Source organism: Lampetra fluviatilis, chromosome 47 (assembly GCF_964198595.1).
Source record: "Lampetra fluviatilis chromosome 47, kcLamFluv1.1, whole genome shotgun sequence".
Classification (NCBI taxonomy): domain Eukaryota; kingdom Metazoa; phylum Chordata; class Hyperoartia; order Petromyzontiformes; family Petromyzontidae; genus Lampetra; species Lampetra fluviatilis.
The window spans coordinates 2,050,971-2,069,520 of record NC_136321.1 but is presented as its reverse complement, the minus strand read 5'-3'; the positions used below and the strand labels follow the sequence as shown (position 1 = coordinate 2,069,520).

At 49.9% G+C, this 18,550-nt stretch overlaps 1 protein-coding gene across 1 annotated transcript in view; it reads left to right on the top strand.

The window, feature by feature from the left end:
• The first annotated feature begins 432 nt into the window (after positions 1-432).
• The window catches only part of LOC144947786 (uncharacterized), a 341,697-nt gene continuing 323,579 nt past the window's right edge, over positions 433-18,550 (top strand). The window contains exon 1 of the mRNA XM_078877139.1: positions 433-1,824. Coding sequence (XP_078733265.1) covers positions 943-1,824 — 882 coding nt within the window. The 5' untranslated portion in view covers positions 433-942. The remainder of the gene's footprint in view (positions 1,825-18,550) is intronic.

The window sequence follows — 18,550 nt, the reverse complement described above, 5'->3', positions numbered from 1 at the left end:
CTGGAGAGCGGTAGTGGAACACCAGTGACGAATATATGAACGTGTACCGAGTCTCCCTTGGGTCGACTCAGCCTTAAATTAGTACCCGATGCGATCTGTGAACATCGCCACTCGGGCTTGGTGCTATCCACCCCCACCCCCTCGTGTGCCGTGCCGGCCTTTCATAGGCGCTCGCTAACAGCACTTGCTCCACAAGTCTGTTTGAGGCTACACGGGGGATCTTTGTCTTTGTGATGCTGCCTGCTGCCAGTGCTGCTGTGCGTTTTGTCACACTGCTGGTGCAGACGTCACGTCCTGGAAGCTGTGTGCCCGTGTGCCTACGGGCACGTATTTAATCCCAGCTCACGGCCAACGCCAGTGACAGTTATCTAAACCGGTCCTGGGCCCTAGGTCGACTCAGCCTCAAACGAGTACCCGGCGCGGTGTGTGAACATCAGCAGTGTGGGGAGACAAAGGTGGCCGGGCGTGGTGTTGTTCATCCAACCCATTCATAGGCGCTCGCTAGCAGCACTTGCCCCGACAGTCGGTTAACGCTACACGGGTGATCTCTGTCTGTGCGTGTCTTGAAGTGAGAGTGTGTGAGAGAGGGAGGGGGAGGGAGAGAGGGAGGGAGGGGGAGGGAGGGAGCTGTGAAGAGCGAAGCGCTAACACACGGAGCGCGCACCCAACACGGACCGTCACATACCATGCCTCCTCGCAGCATCACCACCACCACACAGCCAGCATCACCACCGCCTCGCTGCGGAATAGACAACGTGCGGTAGCCGTCACACATCTCACCACACACACAGCACACATCATCATCCTGCTCCCCCTCTTCTTTTTGTTCCCATTCTTGTGAGAATAAATGTATCGCTTGCGCCGCTCGCTACTCCGTCGCTCCTGCTGCTGCCTCCGCCACCACCACCACCACCGCATTCTGCCGTGCCACTCGTCTCATCGATGAGCGCCTCCGATCAGCTCGCACGCATGGCTAATTCATCCAGCAGCAGCAGCAGCAACATCGTCAGCGCCATCAACAGCTGCGGCAGCGGCGGCTGCAACAGCATCGTGGGCGAGTGGCTCAAAGCCCTGCGCCTGGGCCAGTACGCCGACTCGTTCCTGGACAATGGCTACGACGACCTGGAGATCTGCAAGCAGATCGGAGACGCCGACCTGGACGCCATCGGCGTGCTGGAGCGGAGGCATCGCCGCAAGCTGCGCGCGGCCGTGGCGAGGCTGCGGCAGGACGGAGGCACGGCCGTCTACTTCACGCTGGAACCTCCGCACGCGACTGCTGCTGCTGCTGCGGCTGCTGCTGCTGCTCGTGCTGGTTGCGTCCAGCGAGCGGTAGCGGCTGGAGGCGCGCGGGTGGACTTGCGTTGCCTGCTGCATAGCCACGCGGGTACGGAGAGACACCGTCAGTATGTCCTTCATCAGCAGCAGCAGCATTATCATCAGCAGCAGCAGCAATATCAATATCAACACCTCCTCCTGCACGGATCACCTGATACGGGGAATTGCCTTCGGGGCAGCCCGCTTGGCTATTGTGTGGAGCAGGGCCATCCCGTGTTGTGCAAGCAGCAGCAGCAGGAGCAGCAGCAGGAGGAGGATGCGTTGGCTTACGGAGCTTATGCTCACGAGGAGAATTCAAAGCATAGGTCGGTGGGCAACGATGACGACGATGTTGATGGTGGTGGGGGCGAGGAGGAGGAGGTGTTGGTGGTGGAGGCTGGGACTCATGGGGAGAGGATTACCTACCCGAAGCTCAAGCTGAAGATCATGATCCGGGATAAGTTACTGCGGGATGGCATCCAACTCACGAGGCCTCCATACTCCCAACAGGTAGGACGACGACGACCTCGGCGCGGATTTGCCACCGAGAGGAATGAGTTCGCCGCTCGCAGTGGCGTCGGCATGCGGGACGGGTAGCTCCGTGGGGCTTTCTCTCGCCTGTCCCTGGGATGTTTGGAGCTTCGAGTTAAGATCGCATTGCCTTCGAATACGATACGAGTGGTGCGCCTTTGTGATGAAGGCTCGAATGGAACGCAGTGAAGGATGGCTTCATTCATAATGGTGTTGTTTGGTGACTTAGAAGGGTCGAGGGGTTGGGCGAAAGACCACGAGACCAATTTGTCTCGATGAGTTCGCAGTAGCGTTTAATACGTGGATATCGGGACCTCCTCCCCATCCAGTCTGTAGATCCTTGCTCAGAAGGAATGTCGCTTGTGGCTTAAATTTAAGATCTTTTCAACTCCGACGATGCCCCGGTTTGCCACGATCTATAGTGGTGGCTTTGAGCGAGTCGGGATAGCTATCAGCAGCGGAAGTCTTAGAGCCACGGGCTTCACATCGCCGTTGACTTAAATATGAATTGGCTCTTATTGCTATTGACTGAAGAACGTCAGAGGCGTGGACTCTAAAAGAGTCTCGGTTAAAAATCATCACCAGCAAGCCACTGTCTATCCACTGCTATACCATCCATCATGGTCGTCGGATGCCACAGTCTGCAAAAGCGTTTCGGGGGTTGTGTAGGCTGCAGCGTGGATACCGTGCAGGGGACGTGTCTAATAACACATTCCTGCGGAGGGAGCTGGTAGGAACGTTGGGTTGCTCGGTCAATGGCCAGGATCAACGGCGGTGTGGTGTATTCTGCAAATATGGCCGACTGTGAGGGCGGGCACAAGCCGGCGTGAGTAGGTTAAATGTTGAATTTTATAAGGGCACCACGGGGTGACCAGCCCATCCCCACCCTCACCGAGCCCCACCCTCCCCACCCAGCCCTCCCCAACCAGCCCCTCCCCAACCAGCCCCTCCCCACCCAGCCCCTCCCAACCCATCCCCTCTCCACCCAGCCCCACCCCTCCCATTTTTGGATGCACGACGGACGGACACAATAATCCCCTGTGGGCTGGTGGAACCAGGTGGTTCCTACCAGTAAAAGGACGCAGTAGCCTCCTGTAGGCTGATGGTGTTGTCACGCAACGCCACATCGGATACTCGAGACGTCTGTGGAAAAGAGAGCTTCAGAGCTCATTGGGTCCCTCCAGAATAATAAATAGTCAGAGATTGAGCCGCCTTTGGATTTGGTCGGAGAGACATCCCGACACGTTGTGGTTCTGTGCAGCCGGTGCCTCGATTGTCTGTCGAGGATTAAGTGCCATGATTGGGGCTGGAGGTGAAGGGCTGCGTGGGGTGGGTAGGGGACCAGCTGGGAGGGCGAGGGGATAGGTCATATCATTACCATTGCCTTACAATAGAGGAACTAAAACGTCGTTGGAGTGGCCTGGAGTGAAGCGACGTTAAGATGAGTGTGGGTGGTCAGAGCCGTCCCGAGGGTACACGGCGAATCTGGGCGACCGCCCCGGGCCCCGCGCTTTGGGTGTGGGGGTTAGCTCCGCGCCACGACGTCGTCATGGTGTGAAATGTAATACTCCCGTTTCAGTTTTCAGGCATTTCGGCTTGGGAGTTGTGGGTAGGGGGCATACAGTGTGATTTTCCCCGGGCCCCCTCCCCCCCCCCCATGTATGTACTGTTTGTTGAACTTCTTTCGCGCCGTACGTAGCCCAACTGTGTCAATCGGAGGTGCGGCGGAGCAAAGCGTGCGTTGGAGCGCCCCGCTGCTGCACCGATGCTCTCTTGGCGTGTGACGAATGTCCCAGCAGCTCGGGATAAAAGAAAGGCGTTGGCTTGCAATGAAAACCAAAAAAAACATCGACCACGGCAAAGGTCTGGGTGGGCACCGGGGACTTGGACGTACTGGGGCAGCAACTCTGCAGTGGTCACATTTATCGGCATCCACGGAGGCCGTATCAGCCACAATGGACGTGCATTCGATCTGCTGCCAGCTCGTTTTTAGTGTGTGAGTGTTTGTTGTTGATTTTGGAGTTGGCTGTCCGATACGGCAGCGTGCAATGGTGTAGCGCATTATTATCAGTGTATAATCCGTGTGAAATACTGGCTTCAGGCGTTTGTATGGCAGGCGTGGGGGGGGGGGTTACGCGCGCGTGTGTAGGGTTTGCTGCTACGGCTGTGATGGTTTTTGGCAAGCTGGACTTGGCGGGTAGTTGAAGAAAAATGGGGCAATTTTTTTTGTAAAATTAAATCTTGACCCAAACCCAGCAGTATGAGGTACATCGCAGTCGGGTCCATCGGCAGGTCGCGTGCAGTGGGGTAAAGTTGGGGGGGGGGGTCCCACCTCTTCCAAGACGTCTGACCAGCGTGGAATAGTTGGTCCAAATGCTCGCTCTATAGAAGGGGGGGGTGGGGGGGGTCCCACCAATCATTGCCTCCTAAAGCACTTGAGCACAAGGCGCGCCACTACACCCGACTACAGGCATCGTCATGTTTGTGGAAAAAGAGAATGATGAATTACGACCTCTTACAGGCATCGGGGTGAATATGTTGCAAGGTGGTAGACCGCAACCGCCTCTGCGAACGAGAATCGCCCGCAACGTGCACGCTGTCGCCACATCGTGGAGGCTAAAGCAGGTCGTAGACCGGGCAAGGGCTTGCTGGGATGGTAACGGCTTTGTATAGGCTAGAGTGGCGGCAGCGAAAAATCACAAGAAGAGGCATTTTTGATTAGAATTGGGTAACGACAACAAAAAAATAACAACTCAATATTTAGAGAAGCCGCAATGCCACTGCGGTGAATGCGGTGGTCGGTCCTTTAATAAACAACGGCACGAAGCAGCAGTCGCGGTCCCTTCTCAAAGAGCCGCATACGGCTCTAGAGCCGCAGGCTACCGACCCCTGGTCTAGGCTGCTGTGGTTGGGGGGGGGGGGCAGTAGAGGACCGTGCAGAAAGATTAATTGTACTACTGTACATCTATGCTCCCCACCACACTGGCACAAACTACCGGTGTGGTGAAGTATAGTCAAATAACATTCGGCAGTGAATTGAAAAGGGGCTGTACATGTCCCATGAGCAACCACTGCGCTCTGGACAAGAGATGCCACCCTCTGTGGTCAACACGGGGATAGCTTGCAGGCCACAAGAGTACCCAAATAGGCCAAAAAAGGGAAGACTCCTTTCACAACGCTGGCTAATCGCCTGATGATGCTGGTTGTGGTTGTTGCAATCGCAAGCGAAACGTCACGCGACTGGAAATGTAAATGTTGTGGGTTTACTCTCCAACACGCCGGTGTGCTGATCTAGTAACTATTTGGCACGTTTTGTTTACGTGACAAACTTTATAAATTGGCCGTGTCATGTGGTGGCGCGTTCAACGACGCATTTACATTTAAGCGATCTAACCCCAGAGGTGGGACAAAGTCATTGTTATGCAAGTCCAAGTCGAGTCGCAAGTCATCAAATTCATGACTCGAGTCTGACTCGAGTCCAAGTCCCATGACTCGAGTCCACATCTCATAGGTGGGACAAAGTCATTGTTATGCAAGTCCAAGTCGAGTCGCAAGTCATCAAATTCATGACTCGAGTCTGACTCGAGTCCAAGTCACATGACTCGAGTCCACACCTCTGTCTAACCCTCCCCCAAAAAAACCCTTGATTATATGTAATTATATTGGTCGCGACAGCTTCCTACTACTGCGTGTTAAACATATCCGAATAGGTTCGAATTGACCTCGGCGACTAGAGGATGGCATCGTACTTGGCTGGAGGACGGCACATTGAAGAACGCGAATGCAGAATTGGCCGTATAATTTGCGTGGTTAAACTGAGAGCGCGCCGAGCGGATTGATATCAAGTGCAGCCACGTTACGTAATTTTGCCCAGTGGATGAGATCCAGAATCCTCCCATAGGAGCAAACACGAGATACACATTGTTCCCTGATACACTTTGTTATGTCATCGCGAGTTGGCAACGCTTCCAATCCGTGTACGCGTATACATACCTGTCAACTCCTTATCAGTGCCTTCCTTATTACACACCAATTCAGAATTTATTGGTCACCCCGTGCCCTCTCTTCGAGAGCGAGTGAAACTGTTGCAGCGTCTCACAAGTTGAAAATGTATTTTTTATTATTATTGAATCTACTGCCCTGTCATTTATGTTCGTACCAGCCAGATTTATTTTTTTCGGTGTCTGTTGCTGTAACTTGCTGACTCGCCCCTACTGTGAAAAAGAGCTTCATGGCTCAGCTGATTCCTCATCCAGTCTAAATAAACATTTTGATGCATTCCACTGCCCACTCACGTGATCCTCCACTATCATCTCCCCCGCACCGCCTATCCCAGTAAATATTAACAACCCACACTTTCCTACATCTTCACTATCTCCAAGTCTCTCACTGTAAACCTAAACCCATAAGGCCCTGCTGCGAAGCATCGTGGGTAAAATCATTTTTAACCGGAAATACCACGTGTCTGCACGTACACCACACACTAAAGCAACAATAACAACAAGTTGTAGTCCATCACTCCAATTGGCCTTCCAAAGCAATATTATCCAGCAGAATCTGCTGAAGCAAGCAAGCTCTGCACCGGTTTTAGACGAATCTTCTGGCCAACAGCGTCGGTAGCCCAGTGGCATTCGTATAGCAAGCCTTGCCTCTTCTGATGAGACCGCCGAAGGTCAAATCTCATCCAGAAGTTGCTTGCTTTGAATAAATGTCGCCGCACAACATCGATTTGGAAAGCCAATTAAGAGTGATGCACTGAAGATTTCGTCTTACATACAATACTGCATCTGTATGTGGAGACAGATTCCCCCCAATCTGGTCCTCGCACATGATTGGCTCACGAGTGATGACATCACATTCGCCCCCTCTATTGAAGACCGAAACAGGAGGAGGATTTATCCACAACTCTGGCTGTCGCCTGATGATGCTGGTTCTTGTAATTGTTGGAGAAACGTCACAGTACTCGAATTGTAAATGTTGTAGTGGGTTTACTCTCCAACACACCGGTCAGTGCAGGACAAGTAATGAGTTGGCACGTTTTGTTTATGTGACAAACCTTACTAGATGGCTGTGGCGGGTTTACCGACGCAATTATATTTACTCGATCTAACCCAAAAAACCTCTATTAATGACAGGTTCCTGCGAGTGTATTCTTAAATCTAAACCGCTGTTGTTTTCTGAAGAAGGCCAGTGGCTCGTTTTGTTTCCTATCTGCTGGGACAAAGTAAGAAAATCCCCGAGTGTATTTTTGATACATCCTGTTTTTTGTTGTTTTAACATTTCTTGAGTACGCAAGGACAACGATAGTGGATCACAAGCAACGCGCGACGTGAATGTACACGAATGTTGCGGGGGTTTGGGGCGCGGTGGCGCAGTGGATAGTTGCACTGCGCTCTGAACCCAGTGAGCTGAGTTTGATTCCCAGCCACGGCTGACATCGGCGGAGAGTGATATCTGAACCCGTCCTAGGCGCGCCCCTCGCGTTCACCCACCCGCACTGACCAGCATCGTAACGTATGGTGAAACAACCACCAGTCGTGGATTGTTAATTTGTGTATTTTTTCTCACACACCTCCACACAGAAGACGAACCGTATGGTGGTCTTGGTCTGCCAATGCCCATTAATCTGGACGCAATTTCATCTCATTGTCGTCGTCATTGTTGTTATTATTCTGCTTGTTTACCCACGGAAGCCTCGCTGAGTCTCATGACAATTTCACGAGAGTTCTGTCAAGTTTTCGCCGTAAGTGGCGACGATTGCCGTGCGTAATCTCAGGCGAGACATTTTTATTTTCATCACTGGGATGTTCGGCTAATACCACTTATATTTTATGTTTTTTGTTTGTTTTTGTGCCAAAATGCAGACCCGTGGCATTTGGCTACAGAGGAGACAATATCTTGGTACATGGAAGCCCCTTTCGATGCGCTGATAGGGTGCCCTTGCCAGCTTAGGATCGGGTGGCATTTTCACGCATGCCTGGGCTTGCGGCTGCATCATCGTTGGCGCATCCACGGCAGCGGCGTCGAGAGCGAGCGAGAGAGCGAGAGACATTGGCGCGGATGTCGTCGTGTACACACGCACATAGTGTGCTGTCGCGCGTCTTAATGTGTTAGCAATAAGCCTGTCCCCGTTATGGGAAAAGCCATATCTATGGGAAACCAAGTGCAGTAGATTACATCAGACCAAATTAGTTCAATGTGTAGCCTTGCAATTGCTGGCTCACACCCACTGTCAGCAGTGACATATATTTGTCCTACTCTTTCACACTGGCCCGAAGTCTTTTGAGGGGGCGGGAGCTGCTCACACTTTACCACCACTACAAGCCGAGCCACCAATTAACAACTGGCACAAATATGCAATCCTAGCCAGGAATGTTGAACTTATTTGACACCGTACGAAGCCAAACATGCTAATTGGAGGTGTGGGTGAAGGACAGCATACTAAACACACAAAAACAATTGTCAGACTCCTCAATGCGGCTAGGATGTAAAGTGACCGGGATAAGGAAGTACAACAAGTAGGTTTGTGAATAAGTGTGTGTGGGCCTTTAAGCATTAGTGTTGTGGTTAGCACGCTGTGCTACGAACCCGACGACCTGAGTTCGATTCCCGCTCACAGCCAACGCCGGTGATGATTATCTGAACCGGTCCTGGGCCCTCCCCTAGGTCGACTCGGCCTCAAATGAGTACCTGGTGTAGCGGTGTGTAAGCATCGCCCCTTAAGGAGATGAAAGCACATGTGAGAAAATCCCCCTTGAACGTGCCCGATTATTGTGCCATAGGCGATGGAAACGTAGTGGCGATGTCTCCGGCGGGTAAAGGCAGCGACGGCGGTGATCTTCACAGTGCGTCATCCAGATGACTCTGGGCTGTCGCTCCTCTTGTCTCTCTCTCTCTGCTGGCGACTCGCCGGGCCGGTCGGCGAGATGAAACGTGAGCGCGGCACCCCGATCGCGGTCATCGTTTTATGCCGTTGTTGTCGCCGCCGCCACCGCCGTAAAGCAAAGTAAACGTTTGGTGTGCCGACGCTCGTAATGGGAGTTATGGCTGGCAACTGGCCGGGGAGATGCATCACAGTGACGGGGGGGGGGGGTCGCGGACGGGAATTAATCTGCCTCGCCAAACGGCGACAATGAACGACCAGAATTCCGCCCCCACCACCCCGAATAAAAATGCTCACCCGTCCGAGACTTGGTCGCGACGCACTGTCGTGGCTCCCTGTATCGGCGGAACCGTAAAGCAGTAAAGCATCTGTAATGTTCCGTAATGTATTTACAGACAGTAACGGTCGCTCCTAATGGAATCCGGGAATGGAGAGTGCCTCCCCCCCCACCTTCCCTTGTGGTTTCCTTTCCAGGGATGAGATGTGGGATGGGATGTAGCCACCCCCAACCAAGACGGCTGTCAAAAGTGACAGCCGGCGTGATCTTTAAGTGACAAAAAAGGTCATCTCTTTTAGCGAGGGCGAAGGTGTTATTGTCGCGGTGGATTCGGGGTTTGTTGTGGTTTGGTTGGTGTAGGAGGATGTTTGCAACGGACTAGTGCGACCCAAGTCGCCCGTAATGTGCCCCCGATCACGGCAGATCTCGGAAGATGAGGCAGGGTTGAGCCTGGATAATGCTCCGCATGACGGGCGCGCTGCCACGCTCCACAGCAGGATTTTTGAACGATGCAGGCCTGCTTTGTGGGGGCGGCACAGAGGGCAGTTCATAAATATCAAGTATTGTACTGTACTTACGCAATTATGCTCCCCACCTTCATCAACCCACACTGGGCCAAGCGTGAAGTACGGTCAAATAAAACCCGCAACCACCCAATTTGGCATGGAGAGAGCCTCATCTAGCGGCAGACATTTTTTTTATTTGTTGAGCGAATTCTTTTAAACGTGACTGTCATACAGTTAGAGTACCAGAGATGCAATAAAAATAAATATGTTTGTCAATGTTATAGTTGAGCGGACGTCGACCCCACGTAGCCACAGAGTGTTGTGACGGCCTCCTCCTCCAGCACGTGCAGGGCAACAATCGGTACCGCCTGGCATGCCCTGCGCACTTCACAGCCAGAGACGGCAGTGTGCCATCGCCTTCTGTTCCACGTGTACACACGGTGGGCTGACACGTCGTAGTCCAATGTCCCATGTGGCACACTCGCTCTGACCTGGCCACACCGAAAGGCATCGGGACAGACGGATCACTGATGTTACTGTACAATGTGGTGGACATTCTTCCGTACACGTATGACCAAATCTCCCAGAATGTGTCTGAGCCCATCAGATCTTGTGAAGCTAAGCAGGCTTGAGCGTGGTTAGCACTCGCATTGGAAACCGTCTGGAAATGCCGGGTATCATCTGGACATCTCCCAGCCCAAGCTAGGAGATGTTACAGCAGATGCAAAGTACTCGTCACTATATCTGTAAGAACCTTTGAGCGTGACTCCATTCATAGGCTGAGTGAGTTTTCTCCACGTTCCCTGGATTCCTCCCACACGAAGCCAAACTCTCATGACTGGCGTTGGTCAAACATCCCAATATAGCGGGACCCTAAACACGTCTTTAATACTCAGTGAGGCTTTCATGGTTTAATAAAGGGCATTATCACTATTATAGTACATTATTTATTGAGTTAAATAGGCTAAGGTTGGTCTGGTAATTTATGTTGGTGGTGAATCATAAAGACGTTTAGAAGGACTTGTGATCATGTCCTGCATTAATCTAGAAAAGACTCCCTAAGGTTCGTAACTAATTTCCCTGTTTGGAATGTTTGGCACATTCCCGTGTGAGTAACGCTATTTCTGTTTGTGTTGGTGGAAACTGGAATCCCTGGAGAAAATCCACACGCATGAGGGGATAGGTGTCTATTAGACGGATGTAACAGTTCATCGACAAAAAAACAGTATAACGCTAACGCAAAAACACATCCTGTTGTACGTATTATAATTGGCTGCAAGGTGGTGAGGGGATTGCAGGAAAATACATTATTGAATCCATCTGTGCGGAGATTCGAATGTTACTTTTATTTTTTCTCTGGCACTACCATACCTCAATGCAGGGCCAGTTAGTCAAAAGAAACGTTTTTTGAGACTGAGTAAAAAAAACAATGAAAATAAATTAAAGAGCCAAAGCCATCTGAAGAAATGTTGTGAGGCTCGGTGAGGCTTTCCTGAGTTGTAAAAGAGAGATTATGCAAATTGTATTCCAATGGAATGACATATTGTTTCAGAAAGGACACCGCTATCTTACAACTTAGTCAACCTTGTCCAAGTGCCTCATTGTTAATTCACGTAATTCATTCATGTCATATTTACTCTAAGATATTTTCTTGTCAAAGTCAATGCAACGTGTCACCATGCTGCGAGGAGCATCTGTATTGGCAGATATGAGCCAGCGACAGAAATTTCAAATAATTTATGGTTGGGTCCGTCAGTCCATATTACAACTACAAGCGATTTTTCACATCTATATGGTCATTTTAGCAAACTTGCCAGCATGGGGGGCTGAGGTTATTCAAAACCAGTATTTGAACTTGCACCCTTCTTATTTCCAGTACTCTTATCACGACTCTGCCACCTCGACAGATTACAGAACCACGCACGGAAATGGTTCTTGGGAAAGCAGAGTGTTGTCTCGTTAATGTGTCACCTGGTGATAAAATAGCAATTTAAATCACCCCACCCCTCAATGTTTTGTAAATGTAATGTAAGAAGCTAACTGCAGTACAAACATCGGCTGAAAGTGTTTTATATTGATTTCAAGAGTGGGATAACACAAGAGGTGTCTCCGGGAAAAGTTTTTTTTAAAATGGAAACTAATGGGAGCCACTCATATTTTACCAGACGAAAAGGGTTACCCGATTTGAGAAAAAATGCGATTCGATTCCCAAGGAAACAAAAAGGTGGCGTTGCATGCCAGCCGATGCTGTCTTCACACCGTTTGATTCTATTCCACGAATTATCTTTTACTCAAGCGGTTGAGAGCTCCCATTTAGATTGATTACCTCTTATTTTAGAGACCTCCGTGTGCCATAGTGACGCAAGCAAAAACGCCACGGAGCTAGTCGCTCGAACAAGCAATTGGGGCGGCACTTGGTAAGCAAAGTTGGTTTTGGCTTTGAGACAAATTTTTTATGTTACACAATTCCATGGCAGTTGCCAGCCTCCCCGAATCGTGACCAATGTCAGCTGCCCACAATTTTTTACGCAGGGAGCAATGATGCTTAATTCACAATGCAACTTGAATTGTGGCAATTTCACTATTCTATGGGCACGCGCTAACACCGCTGCCCGCCTCGAACGTTTGCCGGTAGCGGCATCTCAGGCGTTCACCCGCTGGCTCATTCACCAACCGCGATACGAAAAACATGTTCAGAATGCGGCTGCTAAGTGTGGTAACCACACCACCTTCTTCACATCCTATTACGCCCGTGTTGGCCTCCCTGCACTGGCTTTCAATTTCACATAGATTCCGTCTCCTTAATCTCGCAGCTGTATTTTGATGGACTAGACAACTGCGTTCTTCTGCCAGCACGCGGGCACGTCCGCCACTTCTTTACTCCCTTGGTTCCGGTCTTATCTTTCAATTCGTCGTTTTTTTTGGGCAAATTTCAGGGTAAATCTTCCTCTCCGAAAACTGTTCAATCAATTAACCTCCTTCCACTGGGTGTCGAATGTTGGAGCCCGCCTTGATGCGATTTCGGACAGGATTGGCTCTTAATTTTCATTCATTTAAATACTGCCAAAAGCGAGGCTCAAATAAATATTTGGGAACAAAAAACAAAAGAGTCGGTTCTAAATCTTGGTCTGTACGTAACGTGGCGCGCCTCCTTGATTTGAGTATGATGTTGGTGAAAAGGGTGTGCAACCACCGTGGAGTAATATATTAGATCCTTAACTTTCATTCTTTCACCTTTGGGGTACCGCTGTGGCGAGATGTTAACTTCCCTCGCCTGGTATGTAGGAGGTCGTGGGTTCGATCCCGACCCTGATGTCTACTGAATATTTGTAGTTGGCACCGTTCTCTCTCTCCCCATGGTCGTGTGGAATTTTCTCCGGGTCCTCTTGGTTTTCCCCTCCACATTTAGTTTCCTCGTGATAAGCCACTTTCGTTGACCTATCATTTGTGGCCAGGTCGCTTCTGAAAAAGGCCCATATAGCTCAGTGGACCTTATCTGGTAAAATAAAAAATAGTTTGTTAAGACCTCTCACTTGTGGTTGTGTAACATCGCCTGCGTGCGGTGGCATTGTCCAGATCCACCGGCTGCCGAGACCCAAACCCATGCCTTCATGACCTCTGTAACTCGCTCCACTGTGCTCTTCCACATTCCCTCATTTCAAGGATACGAACGAGGATTTAAAATGCCGCTCCCAAGGCTCCTCGCCCGTACGCGACAAGATGATCGCATCGCTCCAATCATACCTGTCAACCCATACGGGTTACCAGTATTCTTGTACAGGGAAATTGAGTTTTCAGGTCCACACGGCATACATCCGTTTCAATACGGGCGAAAAAAACGTCTATTTGTTTGTGTTTCTCCCTTGTGATGGGACTTTGTAGGATGAACGTTGAGATTTGTAAGAGGCACGTGGTGACCAATAAGGGTCTGAATTGGTCTGTAATAAGGTAGGCCCTGATAAGGGGTTGACAGGTTTGTCGTGGTGAGTGTAGTAGTGGTGATTGTCTATTTGTTTGTGTTTCTCCCTTGTGAGGGACTTTGCAGGAGGAACGTTGAGATGTATAAGGGCATGGGGTGACCAATAAGGGTTTGAATTGGTCTGTAATAAGGTAGGCCCTGGTAAAGGGTTGACAGCTCTGCTCCAGTGCCGCTACGATGTCTCCCCTACGACTTCCTGTCCAATCTCGGATTCACTCCGATATTGCAGTTGATCGTCTTTTGTGACTTCTTCATGGGTCTCGTCCCCGCCTCCTGCCTCTCCCTCTCTCTCATCTCATTTTACTCTCTTGTAATGTTGTCTCTGCTCCAGCAAATGAAGGCCGACTCGCAAGGCCACCCACAGTGCATCTTTGGTGCACGGCAGTGTCGCTTCATCTCTGATCCTTACTCCCGATGTCTGGAATTCTCTTCCACGTGGATTTCGTGCAATTGGCTCTACCCTTGTTCAAGTCATGACCTGAAGACCCATTTGTCTTTACGTGCACATAGATGGATAAAAAAATGACACCGGTTTGTCTGTCTCCTTTGGGGCATCTGAAGATGCAGTTGCATTTCGATGCTATACAAATGAAAGTTTGTATTTTAATCCTGTAATGAAGATTATATTATTGCAATTCTGACTCCCAGGACCATATTTAAGCAGAGGGATTACACGATGATAAGGGGTGGGTGGGTCAAATCATATACAGTCCGTTCTCCTATAACATAGTAGTTGTATGTATGTTGAACTTCTTTCGTACATCGTACGTAGTTGCATTTCCTAAAGAACACCGTGTTATGGAAAAATCGTGTGATAACAACCATTTCGTAAAGCACATTCCGCGATAACGTGTGCACAAGACTGAGGCACGCATGTAGCATCTAGAAGCATCCAGCAGCATCCTGATGCCTTGCGTGATGATGCTACGCCGAGGCAGCCATATAGTCACTTATTACTACCCGCATGACGTATTTCCGTTCGCTCAATCGCGTTATATCCAATTCGCGTTATTAAAACACGCGTTATAGCAGAACTGACTGTGCAGTATTTTGATCCCTGGGGGGTCAAAATGCTACCTCGCACTGTCACGACAAGGGTACTGGGTTTGGAATCTGTAACACACCTCATTTTTGGGGCTGTTCCCGAACGCGTGGGGCGATGTTCCACAACTTATTCTTGACAGCACTCGATGTGAATCCCGTGTCGCATGGCGGCGGGAGACGTCGCGCAATTGAAAGCACGGCAACCGAGCTCGCGGATGGAAAGTTTCATCCCTCCTGCAGAAAATTAAATCAAATTGGCGGAATTGGATTTCGTGCCCATGTATCCTCGATTAAAAAAGCTATTTAATGCTCTGTAAACCGTCTGCTTATTTCCTGATTTGTAGCCAATAGTGCACGATTAGGTTCACTTAGGCCAATTACGTTCGCACATAATCCTACGGTATTGACGTGGCTTTGGGGCTGTCTTGCAGCGATAGGGAGGTTGGGGGAACTGATTTAAGAGTGTTATCCATCACGCTCCGAACTTATGTTTAATTTTTCCAAACGAATGTTGTCTCAAATTGGGGAGTGATCTTGGCGAGATATCAACTCGGCAAGAGGTGACGCTTCAGTCGGGGGAAGGCAGATGGGAGGGATGCTTTTGTCGCACGCATGGTCCCACGAGGGTTGACAACATTGCGAACGAAAATTAAAAGCAAATTAACGATCGCAGATGTCGAGCCTCTTTCATAAAAGTGTTTTTTTACTTCTGAACAGACCAGTCAACTATTGCGTGAGGTTTTGGTACTCTCGTGACTAACTACACGTACCCGGTACGTTAGGGGCCGTCCATAAATGACGTCACGCGATTTTGGACGATTTTTGACCACCCCCCTCATCACACGGCGTCACAAAAAGTCAGACCCCCCCTCAAATATGACGTCACAAAGCTCTGCCCCCCCAAAAAAAATAAAACATGCTTCAAATCGCTTTCAAATATTGTCATTGTAGTGTGTATTTAATGTGGCGCTGAACTCTGATGTTGTAGGAGAAAACAATTATTAAAAAGTCTATTTAATTAAGTAGAACGTGTTGTCTATATTTATTTAAGGTTGCGCATTTTGATGTGACGTCACATTTCTCAACCCCCCCCCCCTCGTCACACATCGTAACAAATGTCTGACCCCCCCCCCCCTCTAGGTGCGTGACGTCATTTATGGACGGCCCCTTACTACAATATCGTCCTCCGCACTGGCAGCGCTCTGGCAATAATGGCTCCGTTTTGAGAGGGGTATCCGTGGACATAATGGCCATGTTGCCAGGGCTCAATTTCAAACTCGGTATTTCCCAGAACGCTGCTACGCGCTGGCTTTGGAGAGTCAGAGAGTATGGATTTGACGGCGTGAGTCACTACTGTTAGAGTACAAGGCACGCCTATCCATAACAATTCTACATTATCGTACTCTGTATTCCTATAATCGTACGAACGGGTTTATATAAATGTAAAAAAACAAGTTGCCCTGTGGGCCTCATCTGCGGCGATGCAGCTGCATGCTTTTGCACGTATTTGATTCGAAACTTTTATCACCAATTAAAGCCGCGTTTCTCAAATCTGTATTGGCCTATGGACCACTCGGCCGATACAAACATTTCAGCGGACCACCCAGCCCTTGCGACACAACGCATTCACGTATATCTCGAAATGGCAGGAGTACAAAATTATTCATATTTACCGGAACATTAAAAAAAACGCAGCTAAAAGTTTTTTTTTAGAGGAGGCATTTAGATCTTTGGGTTAGGGTGATTTAATAACGGTAGTTACATAACTGCATGTTTATTATTATTAAATATCAACTATGAATGAATGAATGTCTGAAGCAAATGGTATAAACATTTTCATTACAGCGATTCCTCATCAACTGCTGGGGGTTATGTTCCTGGATACTCTAGTTTTGTTGGCAAAACCGTGGTTGGCAAAGACTAAAAAAGGCGACCGCGGTTAACACCCTCATCGAAGCCTAACTACGCACCCTTTGCATTCGGTAAACTTGAGAACTACTTTCATAACCTGTAACCTTTAACGCTGAGAGGGAAGTCCAGATAACGTTCACAGCGACGATGATGATGATTATGACAATGATGATGACGATGTTGGGTGGGGGGGTTGGACTCGCTCACACCGTCCTACCGATGCCGCACTTTCTCCACGTGCAATAGTTATACTCGATCGTGCAACTCAACTCGTTTGTCTCTCAAGACAAAATTCTTTCCTTGCCCTCTTGTTCACACTATGCTTCACCACCACCAGCTCGACGCTTCGGGGCCATGATTAAGGCCGAAACATTCGTGGTTATTGTACAGTAATTCCAGTACACTTTCACGAGCCACGGTGGTGAGATGTTAACTACCTCGCCTCGTATACAGGAGGTCGTGGGGTTTTGATCCAAACCCTAACACCTACTGTATATGTGGAGTTTCCGTGTCTCTCTGCCTGTGGTGGCGTGGATTTTTCTCCAGCTCCTCCAGTTTTTCCCATCCACATTTAGATACATGCCTTTAGATCATTTGGCTGCTATACATTTCCACACGATGAGCAACTTCGTCGAGCTTATCATTTGTGGCCAGGTTGCTTCTGAAAAAAGAGCCGTACAGCTCAGTGGGCTTTACCTGGTAAAATAAAAAATATAGCGAAATTACAGCACCACGCTTTGACGACTGCTGTGCGACACTCAAGAACGCTAACAAGTACTTTGAACGCTGGCACGCGTGGTGGGTAGCACGCGCTTGATGCGCTCGTGCTGGCGGAGTTGGTTTTGAGAGGGGGTGATGGGGGGCGAGGGGGGGTGATGGGGGGGGCGAGGGGGGGTGATGGGGGGGGCATGGGAGGGTGTGGGGGCCGTGGGAGGGTGGGGGGGGCGTGGGAGGGTGGGGGCCGTAGGAGGGTTTGCGCTGGATCACAACAACGACCACAATTGCTCTGTGGACGAACAGAACGATTGATTACCAATAAAGACAAAAAAAACTAGCGATGGATGTGGCGTGCCAAAATAATTCCCCGGAACAGCGTTCTGGACTGCTCCGACTCGAGTGAAGCACTGCTTGTTGTTGCCCATCCACCCGAGCCCCAACGATGCAACGAATTGTCCCGGTGCCAGATCGGACGTTGGCTCACAAATCCATTGATTCCATTTCGTCTTGTTGTGTACCGTCTCATTTGCATTGCCACTCTCTCTCTCTCTGTCTCTGTTTGCCTCAAGGTGTAACGGCACGAGTGCACGTACAGCCTTTGTCAATGCACTGCTAGATAAGGACGGATCTGTGGCCTTTATTTGACCATACTTCACCAGGCTGGCCAGTGCGGTTTTGTAAAGTCGCAGGGAGCATTAGCCGCTGGAGGATAGTGCAATACAAGAGTGGACTTCGCCACCATGCCCACCCGCATGACAGAGTAGTCCTGCAGCAGCAGCAGCCTACAGCACCCGCTGCTCGCAAGGCGGTCGTCTATCACAGCCATATCCAGGCTCAAACCGCCCTGCCTGCTTAGCTTGTCGAGATCTGTTGGCATCGGAAGCATTTTGCGCGATTTGGCCGTGAAATAGCGTGCCGGTTGCGAATCATCGAACGGCAAAAAGAAAAAAAAAACATTCGGTGCAAATGCCAGTTGCTTGTGAAATAGGGATGAGCTAATGTGCGTGAGTGGACCGAGACCAAGGAGCCCAATATTGATTCAGGTTTAATTCCCAGTGTTACCAAATGCGATTTACAAACAGGGCTAATTGAATTACATCTGGTCTTGGGGGGGAGGGTGGGGCAGAGGCTGACTTTTAACGAGGAATCCGCCTCTGCGAGTCCCCAACGAAAAGGTCACCTCTGAATTAATTAATCACGCGGCACGCGGACAGCGTGGGCAGGGCCACTGGTTCGGAATGATGCTCGCCTCTGAGTCTGGCCGTTTGACAGTCGGCGGGCGGGCGCGGGAGGAGGCTGTGACATGGATACCGTGCAGGAGAAATGTAACGTGCGCTTCGCTACTGACACACGACACACCGATACACAATATGGAAGAAGTGCCGCAC